We start from the raw sequence: 10,930 nt of genomic DNA, 5'->3' as shown, positions 1-10,930 counted from the left end.
GAATGACAACCTTTCCAATGTGCTGGGCTCGCTGCAGAAACCGGAATGCAGCTACTCCCCCTTCAACAGGATCCTCCATGTCAAACACCTTCAGGGGAAGGCTGATTATCTCTCCGCTCTCCACCCGCTCCCTGATTCTATCAAGCATGCCACCAAACCATGCAGGATCCTCCTCCATCATGGTGTCCACAGCGATAGTCTCATAGTAAACATCTGGGCGAGCTTCCTTCATCTGCTCATGCGTCCAAATGCCCCTTTTGCCCAACTCCATGAAGCGCCCATTTGGTCCTAGGAGCTTCAGGGACTCCGGAATGTAATCTTCTACGAGAGTGTTCAGCACTACATCTATGTGTCCATCAGGTCCTAGGAACTCGCGCATCTCCTTTGCGAAGGTCTTGGAGTCTCGGCTAGTTGTGATATACTGGATCCCGGCGGACTTCAGATGCTCTTCCTTGACACCCCCACTGCACGTTGCATAAACTGTTGCCCCTACCTTCTGGCAATGCTGGATGGCAATAAGTCCTACGCCGCCTGTTGCCGTGTGTATGAGGACCTTGTCACCAGCCTTTACTTGCGCTCGGTCTCCCAAGGCGTATTCTACAGTCACTGCTACCACCGGCAGTGCAGCAGATTCTTCAAAACCAAGGGAATCCGGAGCGCGGCGGACGAGGTCAGCGTCAGTCGTCGCGTAGGTGCGCAAGGCTCCAGGTGCAATGCCATAAACACGGTCTCCCACGCGCACGTGCTCCACTTCATCCCCTACGGCCACCACTGTTCCAGAAAAGTCCGCACCTGGAGGTCCAGGGTCTCCAGGATAAAGATCCATAACGTTGAGCACATCACGGAAGTTGAGACCAACAGCCCGCACGCGAACCTCAACTTGGTTGTGTTCTGGTGGCACCCTGGCTGCAAAGGCTTGCGGCCGTACCACCAAGTTTGAAATGGCACCTCTTTCTGGCATGTATAGCTCAAGCGCTCCACGAACAGCCAAGTCGCTTTTCTCGATCCGCGCTGCATACAAGGTGTTACCCCGGAGCACCAACTCGTTTTCATCCGATGTTGCCATGCTGGAGCGCAGAAAAGTTACCACGGCTTTGGCAACGTCGTCGTCTTTTTCTAGAGGGGCAATGTCAAGGCAGCCAATCTGAGTCGTGCTACCAGTGGAAACTTCAATCTCCAATCGAGCTGCCTTTGCAAGCCCCCAAAGTCCAGCGTGAGCAGGAAGGTCAGGCTGCGGAGGAATTTTCTCTTCTTCTGTCGGTTCCATAATGTCCTTAGTGAAGAACCACATGGGGGGAACAGGTACCCCATTATTTAGCAATGAAGCATAAGCTTGCAGAAGACGAATCGCTGCGTGAGGTATGTCCAGAAAGGCATACTCATCAGCAGTCAGCGCCTCTACAAAGGCTATTGCCCTCCAATTCCCACTTGAGAGCAGGTCTTGGACTTTGGCCCTTGTTGAGGGAATATCTTCAATACTCAGCACTCTGCCGTAGCCTTCTCCACCAAGTGCATGCGAAAGTGCTTCCATTAGTTGCAAGCTACCCCCCAGGACGAGCACTGGCCCCTTGGTAGTAGCTGCGTGATCTTGTACCTGAGACGTCAGCTCTGCTCGTTTCTCCCATCTAACCTTCCAAATAAGATCTCGTGGGATGCTTGCACCAACGCTGCCCCCAATATCAACGTTTCTTAGGGCAACTTTCTCAAGTGATGCGACTACCTGCCAGTTGTCATCAAAAATCCGGACATTCACCACCGCCGAGCGCGATCTACATTCCAACAGTTCCACATGTGCCCAGCAGCCTGCTTTAATTTCCAACTTCCTCAGCCATATGGAGCCAGCCCCAACTGGGACCATAGACACATGAGTCCCAGACGCATGCCTCCCAATCAGCGAAGCGGCAACCTGCAACAAGACAACACAGCGACAGCGTAAGAAGCAGAACATTAACCACTCCCGAAACCGCAGCTGAATTCAATGGGCACTACAGCTCTAAGTACAGTACATCAGTAAATGCAGCCACCCTATGCTTTTCCTCACGTGGAGCGCTCCATCAAGAAGGGCAGGATGCACTAGGAAGCCGCTCTCAAACGAGTCCTGTTTGCATCCCTCGGGCAGCATCAAGCGAGCTAGCGCCTCTGATTCTGACCGCGAAATACTGTTGACAGAGCGGAAACGCGGCCCATACTGAAGACCTAAATCAAACAGGGTTTCGTACAGCTGGCTAACTGAAACAGGCTGATTGCACCGAGCTTGCAAATCCTTCAAAGACGGCAATGCTTCTTCCTTATTCTGGTCCCTGAGAACAACCCGGGCGCTACAATGAACATTTGTTTCGTCGTCCCACACGCTGCTCAGCTCAACGCCTAGGTTCTTCATGACGTGGCATCGAATCGTCATTTCAACGTCTTGAGGGACAACCTGGTCATCCGGAAATCCCCAACGGTTCGACAAAAGGGACTGAGTGACTTCTTCCAACTCCGCTTTTAGCCGCATGTCCTTCGAGCGCGGGTCTGACGACGCTAGTTTTGGAGTGCTCTCCTTACTGCTGACTGGCGAAACGAGCCAGGCACTTGGGGCTAGCGATGGACTTGCCAGTCCTGGTGTTGAGAAGCCGCGGGATTCGCTGTCTGCCCGTGGTCTGCGGACATAAGCGTCATTAACTCTTCTCGGAGTCCTGACTGTGCGGGGGCTGAGCCTGCCGCAACTGCGGTTGCCTGCTCGGGTGTTGAACTCGTAAGTAACACGCTGGGAGCCAATCAGCATTGGCCTCTCAAAAAATGCATTTTCTAGTGCAACGGCTCCAGATGGGGTCTTCAGATCAAGCGCAAACGCAGCACTAGCAATAATTTCCGCCATCCCCATGCCAGGCATCATAGCCTTCCCGTTTACCATGTGGTCGGCAAACAACGGCACTGCCCGGCGAGGGAAAGATGTCTCGAAAATTGATCCTCCATCCCCAAGTTCTCGATGCTTACCAACAAAAGGGTGGGGAATCTGGACCCACGGGATTGGTTTTCGGTGGTAGAGCAATTCATCCTGTCCATGTAAACCGTGCTCCATTTCGAGCTGCTCACCAACCCTATCAATAACATTCAGGCACTTTTGAACGGGCGATGTCTGCCTGTCACTTGCTTCTTCCTCAGCTGCTGGAAAGGCAAACACCCACTCAACATCCTTTGCCATTTCGTCAACGCTCTGCTGGCCCATTCGGATCAATGCTGCCCGTCCATTGATTTCCACGAGTAGCTTGCATCCAGCTGAAACAAGATTGCTGATGCACTGGTCGAGCCGTACTGTCCGTATCAAGTGTCGGGTCCAGTAATGGGCGCTAAGGACTTGCTCGTCACAGAACTCTCCAGTTGTGGGGCAGATCATCTTCACGGTGGGACGCGAAAGCTTCACACCACCGATGATCCGAGCCAGGGGAGTCACCACATCTGATAGCAGTGGCGACGAAAAGCCCAGACGGTCAGGCAGATATTTGAACCGACCAGCTATGTCGAGCTTCATCAACACGGATTCCAACTCTGATTGAACCCCCGTTAAGACCAATTGCTTTTGCCCGTAAACTAGAGACATAGCAACCGATGAAGTAGAGCCAGCTGCTCCTCCAGCCTCGGAAATAGCCATCTCTACGTCCTTTTCACCAACCCTACAAGCTACGGCAACCGTATCTGCTGGAAGGAATGTCTCCACAAGTTTGGCCCTTTGGCACGCAACCCGTAGCCCGTCTTCCAAGCTCATGACCCCTGCAATGGCAGCGGCAACGAATTCCCCAACACCTACCCCCATGACAGCATCTGGTTTGACTCCCTGTGCAATGAGGCTGCTTCCGATGGCATATTCAAATGCGAATAGTGCTGGATCCGCGAAACGCGTCTGGCGCAGCCAGTGTTGGGTTTGTTGGCTGTGACCCCGCTCCGTGGCCTTCGGTGGGTCTTTCTCGGAAAAGAGAATGGAAAGAAGTGGTACACTAACTAAACGTTTAAGAATATCGCCGCAGTCGTTGAGGGCTTTTGCGAAGGCCGGGTCGCTCTCGTACAGCACTCGACATTTGTGCAAGCCCTCCACTCCTTGGCAGCCGAACATAAAGCAGACTAGTGTGGGCTTTTGAGCCTTGCATGGACGCCTACCAACGCATGGATGTGGAGCCTCCTGCAGCACCACATGCGCGTTTGCTCCTCCGAAACCAAAGGAGCTAACTCCGCCAATCCGCTGTTTCCCCGTTGCTGGCGTTATCGGCAACGCGACGACAGGGCATACGAACTTCGCACCCTTGAGGTCAATGTGCGGATTCCAAGTCTTGAAATGTAGATTGGGGGGAATCTGTTCATGTCGAAGAGCCAACGCAGCCTTGAGAAACCCGGCAATACCTGCCGCACCCTCAAGGTGCCCAATATTAGTTTTAACCGCACCTAGGAGGAGCGGGGAGTCCCTGCTGGACCTGAAAACGGCCTTGAGAGCGCCAATCTCTATCGGATCTCCCAGAGAAGTCCCAGTCCCGTGTGTTTCTACAAAAAGCACTTCGTCCGGAGATACGCCGGCGTTTCGGAGGGCTGTCCGAATTATTCGCTCCTGCGACGGACCACTAGGTGCGGTCAGGCTAGCCGCACGTCCTCCGTGGTTAATTGCAGTCCCCCGGACGATGCACAGAATACGACTGTTGTCTTTCATAGCCTCCGTCTGTGGTTTGATCACGATTGCACCTAGCCCTTCCCCACGCACATACCCATTTGCACTGGCATCAAATGTCTTGCAACGAGCGTCTGGGGCCATCATACGAGCCTTGCAGAACGCCACTGTAACGTTCGGGGACAGCATGAGGTTCACCCCTGCCACTAAGGCAGAATTGCAGCTTCCAGCCTTGAGCTCTTGAATGGCCAGGTGCAGCGCTACAAGAGAAGAAGAACATGCAGTATCAACTGTTAAGGACGGACCCAGCATCCCAAGCGTGTATGACAGACGGTTTGATAAAATAGAGGGGGCGTGACTAGTTGCGGTGAAGCTGCTGATCCCCAGACCCATTTGAGCACAGGTCTGCTGCCATTCATTGCAGCAGCATCCTACAAACGTTCCAATGTTTGCCCTCAGCAAGGTGTCCTTGTCAAAGCCACTGTCGTGCAAGGCCTCGTAGCCGACCTCTAGCAGAAGCCTTTGTTGAGGATCCATACTTGATGCCTGCACAAATATGCCACAGTAGGGAATAAATGGGTAAGAAAAAAAAGCTGCCATTCGTCCGTGTAGCGCCACAGAAGCCCTTCGTTAGAAACAGTTTGAGGAGGAGGATATGTACCTCTGCCAGTGAAATTCTGAAGAACGAGGCGTCAAAAAACTCAGCATTTTCAATGAAACCGCCTTCACGGATGTACATCTTGCCTTCTGCGTCTGGATCTGGGTCAAAATAGTCCTCTACATCCCATCTGCAACACAACGAAGTTCAAGGCCGGTGGTGGTAGTTAATTTAGGCCCGTATTCACTTCCACTGCAAAAGAAAAGGTTGCCCAGCTAATGCAGCAGACAATATAATAGAGGACAAAGCAGCTTGGTGGCTCACCTTGACCGTGGAACCTCCACCATTGCATCGACGCCGCACATGAGAGCATCCCAAAATGAACTAAGGGATGTGCTGCCTCCAGGCAAGTTGCATGCGGCGCCCACAACAGCCATTGTGACTTCCGAGGTGTTAGTGTTAACAGTTAGTGCATCTTCTCCACCCTTTCCCTCTATTTCCCGCACCAAGAAGTCTATGATGTCTTCCATTGTCGGATAATTGAACATTAATGTTGGTTCGATGTCTATGTTCAACTTTTCAGACACGAGCTCCGCTAGCTCCACGGCAGCAATCGAGTCAACTCCTAATTCATGCAGTGGGGCCTGCATGTCTGGCAATTCGTCAACCTCTCCAAGCACGTTCTTTGCCGCATCAATCACCGCCTCTCTAACGGACTTGACCACAGCCTCATGAGTTGGTGCGGATTCCTCATGTCCCTTGTGTGCGGGTTCGGAACTCTGATGAAGAGTATGCTTGCTGGGAGCATGGGAAATGCCTCTCGCGGCGCCTGGCAGACCTTCTGCTTGATGAGTATGATGGGTATATGTATGAATAACGCCATCCAATTTGCCTTCGAGCAACTTGTCGCGGGCGAGAGACCTTCGAAGCTTTCCACTGCTAGTCTTCGGCAGGCTTCGAGGTCTTAGAAGCCACACCCTCTGCACGACGAGGCCTGTGGAGCTGGCGATTGCCTTACAGATATTTTTCACAATTTGATCGTAGCTCGATCTATCAAAGAGTTGACGACGGACGCGTGCCCATACACCCCTCAAGCCGTCTTCGACACGCAGCTCGGCTGCTAGTCCCAAAACTTCGTTTGAATCCGCCTCAATTGCAAATGCAGCTACGCATCCTGGGCGAACCTGCGGAACTTCTAAAACTGCCTCTTCGATATCTGAGGGGTAGTAGTTGCGGCCTCTGATGATGATTATATCTTTAAATCGGCCAGTCACGTAGAGCTCTCCCTTGTGCATAAAGCCGCAATCGCCAGTCCGCAGTCCAGTAGCTGGAGTGCTGTTTCCTTGTTCATCTTTTACAGAGACCCGGAACGTGCTCTCAGTCTGTTCCGGCTTGTTGAAATATCCAAGAGCAACGGATTCACTGAATGCAACGATTTCGCCAACGTGCCTATCTGGCAGTTCTCGATTGGTTTCAGGGTCCATAATTTTAACTGCACAAAAATTGAAACAACCGCACACCCTTTGCCTTTATATCAGTGCAGCGGCTTGCTTCGAATTCATAGTAGCCTATCATGGACTCACCAGTTACGCCTTGGAACGGAAAGCCACAACTGACGACGTCTTGCACTTCGCCCGGAGGTTTCGCTGCTGCTTCTTCCGGCGTGAAAACTTCAACGATGCGCTCAGCTCGCAACTTCACAGCGTCAACATAAAGAACACTGGCGCTGGATTTCCAGTCCCCCTTTCCAGTTACAATGAGCGTGTGCTCAGCAAGACCGTACGCTGGTGCCACAGTCCGAGGCTGAATACCCTTGGAAGCGAATTTCTGCAGAGGCGTATGAATACCACCAGAAACACTGTACAATCAAGAAAGGCCACTACCCCCTGAATTCAGTCACCCACAGAATGGCTTCGGACAGATGTGCACTGTGTCGAGCCTCCAGTTCCTTGTGCTTACCTCCACGAACTGCTCCACGGTCTGCCTTCGAACAGGCTCTGCACCAGATAAGATACCTGTTACGTGGGAGAGGTCCAGCTGGTTATACACATTGTCCGGCATCTTGCGTGTCACAAGTGCAAAGGCAAAATTAGGTGCCGCACTGCACACGCATTCATACTGGCTCAAGGCTTTGAGCCACACCCAGGGTCGCCGAATGAAGTCGATTGGAGACATTTGGTAGAGGGCAGCTCCACAGAACATTGGACAGCACACAAACCCAATGAGCCTGAAGCAGCGAGAATCACGCACCAAGCGATCAGCAATGCTTTGGGCAGCTGACTACACTTGGGCAAACCGCTGGGGTCTGAGTCCTGGCGTTGCCTTTTGAACTGAAATGTCTGTTGCTCTTACCCCATATCGTGGTATACTGGTAGCCAAGAGAACGCTCGAACTCTGTGTCCCCTTCGGGCCACAGACAGTGCGTGCCTTCTCTTCCAGAAGTCCTCCAGGTCGAAAAAGTCATAGTTGCGGGAAGAAAAGTGTTCGTTGGGGTCTTTCGTTTCCAAATGGGTTGGGAACTCAAATGAATGCCAGCACAAATGCATATTGTGTAGCAGAGAGGCGTGCGTCACCATGACACCTTTTGGCTCAGATGTACTCCCCGAAGTGAACTGCGCAAGCATAAAGCAGCACGACCGCATTTATGCAACAGGCAGTCAGGCATGCATTTGTGGCCTTGCGGTGCTGTGTAGCAATAGCACCACTGTAGAGCTGTTCAGCTATGCCCAGGCGCCAACATTGGGGGAGGTCCCTGTACACCGTGCCTACTTGGAGAAACGCGATGGAGTGGGGATCAAGAGCAATATGGGAGCGAGCCACGGGAGCACTGCTCTTCTTGATGGAATCGGTGCAGATCCACTCTATTTCCTTCCATCTTTTTTCCCGTGATACAACAGACATAGCTGCAGCTACGCGACGATACGTAGTAGACGTGAGGGCCTTCTTAGTTCCAGCACCGTCTCCAATATCGCAGAAACGCGGAATATCCGTCATCCCCTTCGTGGGATCTGGGGGGTAAACAGGGACAGCTGCGATGCCCGAAATGATGCAGCTGTAAAATGCAACTATGAAATCTATTCCTGGAGGGTAGCACAAGATTAGCCGGTCATTCTGCTTGATCCCTATTTCACGCAGAAAACCTGCAAGTTCATAAATCTGATCGACGAGCTGCTTGTAGGTCCTTATTTCAGCAACATCTCCTTCTCCATTCAACCATACAACTGCCTCTTCGTCCGGTATTTCCTTTGCCCACTTATCGAACGTTGTGGCGAACGGGTTACCACACAGCTTCTTCCACAGTGCTTGGATGGGGGGACTCATGGGGCGGTTGGAGGGACTCGTTGTTTCCGAAGTGTCGGATTGAGTCGCAGTGGACGACTCCGCTAATTTCCCCTTCACTTCAACCATTTTCGAAGACATGCGCCGAGGTGTTCGACAACTGGCCTGGGGAACGAAATCAAGCGTGACTGTAGGGAGGGCCGAAGAGCGACCTTCTCAAAGTACAAGTATCAAAGCTTCTGTCTAAAACACATCCCAACATGCGCTTATTGGATTTGTCCTCGACTCTCTCCCTGAGAAAATAGCGCTTGGTCGACTGACTTCCAAAGGAGTAACACGCGCGCCTAGACCGGCGCTCGGATCAACCCCCTTGGGCGTATAGAACCACTCAGTGCAGCAGGGGCTCCAACCACAGCTGAGAAAAAGTTGCTGTTGCCTTCCTTTGCGTGTACCCTGCGGCACCAAACGGTTTTAGTCTGAAACTTCCTTCAGGGATGTTCTTAGTTTACGTTCGGCCGTGAAGTGTGACGCTCCGCAGCCACAGCTTCCTGCAGTACTAGGCGAATACGTCCATTATTATGGGGATGCCTGAGGCAATTGCATTATTATCAGTTGGGTTTTGTCGGTACCTAGCAGACTATCCCGCTTGGAAACGGCGGCTTCGCACGCTCTCCACGCGAGCCCAAAGGTCGCAACCGCGGAACAGTTGAATTTTGGGTTTATGCAGCCGATAAGTTGTTGTCTTGCATAGCCAGAAGCTCCAGAAAACACATGAAGGGGGAAATGAACAGCCCGCAAGCAACGAACGAGCAGGTTCAGGCGAAGTCGGGCTCCGGAATGACTCGCCACAGCCGCGGTGTCGCAGGGCATGAGACGGAAACAATCCCCCTTTCTGGTGTCGTGGGCAGCGATGAAGTAGACAGAAGAGGCCTAGGAGAATATAAAGGGATATTTGCCTGACAAATACAAAGGCTGACCCTATTAACGCGAGGAGAGGTTAGAGTGTGCCGCTTTCACCAGGTGACCCACAGAGCACACAGCACGCGAGCAGGGAGACGTGCTTGTGTGAGACAGGTGGTCGGCGTCAGCAGTGTTGCAAAGCTTGGGACTGCAACGAATGTAGTAATATTTATTTATCTCTCTTTCCCTTCAGAACACTGGTGTTCTGTTCACCATAGCTCTATATAATGCAGTCGTATTTAAAAGCCATACAGTTCTCGCTGCCTCGCCCCACTGCCATCGAGCACTGGTCACGGGTGTTGATTTGCAGCCCTTTGCCCATGAAATAGAGCACAAGTGTAGCGAATCACCATTACCTGTCTTTTTCGCGAGCCAAACATCTCTTTTGCCTGTGCCTCTTGAAATGCTGGCTCGTTATTGCATTCTGCGCAGGTCTGCGCACCCCTGCCGTTCACACGAAGTGTCGGCCAAGCATGTGGACGGTTGCCATGCACACAATTTTTCACATAACGCACATGTAGGGCCAAACAATTCAGTCAAAAATTTTAGTTGTGTCTATGCGCTTCCTCGGTGCTCGGCAAGTCGTTTGCCGTGCACTTGCTTGTGTATGCATGCACGGAACAGTGAGGAAAGGAGGAAAAAGGCGAGATAATGTTAACCAAGGGAAAGTTACTTTGGAAGCTCGGAACACGCTCAAACTGCGCACGAAACAAAGGTTTGCAAGCAGTGAGAAGCAAAGACGGGGACTACTGGAGTAAAAGCTCCTCAACACTGTTCCGCGATAGCTAACTGGCTGGCTGTACGGAGCGGCAGTCGCCTCGGTAACTACTGCCTAATGCGTGAACGTTTCGGCTGTGTAGCCGTTCGGCAGAAGCCTTGTTTGTGCGGCCTGTAGTCGTTGGTAATCCCTTAGCAGGAGCTACTGCGAAGAAGAAGATAACTACGAAAGACAATCAAAATAATATTGCTGGAAGTCTATCCATAGAGAACTATCAGTCCATGCAGTCAGAGTGGAATTTCTACTTGGTGTCTTGAGAAATATTTCCCTTCTGTATTAGGATGATGATGCGTATGCTGCCTGCTGCAATGCATGTAGTAGGAGTTGGAACCTTCTGCGCAAGCACGTCTCATCGAAATAATCCGTTGCAAGGAAACCACTGATGTGAGGCAACGCCTAGGGTTTTGTTCATATGCAATGGAAACTCCGCAGGGCCCAGTGTAGTCCACACGTGCTCATGCGGCATTCATGAAACGGGAGGGAAGTAGCATAACCACCATCAGCTTGCATTTGAATAGGCGGAAATAGAGAGGTGTTCAGATGCACGAGGGATGCTGCAAAGGACGCCTACTTCACGGGCCCTTCCGCAGCCCAGACTCAGGTTAGTGCAGCTACCTAGGCAATACAAAAAATTTTGGCTGTGGCGCCGCACTCTAGAAAACTTTTTCTTGTTCCTCGT

The 10,930-nt window shown here is 51.9% G+C and overlaps 1 protein-coding gene across 1 annotated transcript; it reads right to left on the bottom strand.

Annotated features, from left to right (window-relative positions):
- On the bottom strand, nucleotides 1-8,642 carry EAH_00012760 (L-aminoadipate-semialdehyde dehydrogenase large subunit, related; the record flags this gene model as incomplete). The annotated part of the gene is made up of 8 exons (XM_013391504.1): nucleotides 1-1,906; nucleotides 2,042-5,182; nucleotides 5,298-5,424; nucleotides 5,559-6,726; nucleotides 6,818-7,061; nucleotides 7,194-7,461; nucleotides 7,587-7,846; nucleotides 8,004-8,642. Coding segments are annotated over 8 exons (7,753 nt in total), but the record flags the coding sequence as incomplete, so codon positions are not given.
- Nucleotides 8,643-10,930: the final 2,288 nt, after the last annotated feature.

Source organism: Eimeria acervulina, genomic scaffold, assembly GCF_000499425.1.
Source record: "Eimeria acervulina Houghton genomic scaffold, Eah_scaff71, whole genome shotgun sequence".
Classification (NCBI taxonomy): domain Eukaryota; phylum Apicomplexa; class Conoidasida; order Eucoccidiorida; family Eimeriidae; genus Eimeria; species Eimeria acervulina.
The sequence above is the reverse complement of the archived record's forward strand: the minus strand, read 5'-3'. Positions and strand labels throughout refer to the sequence as shown.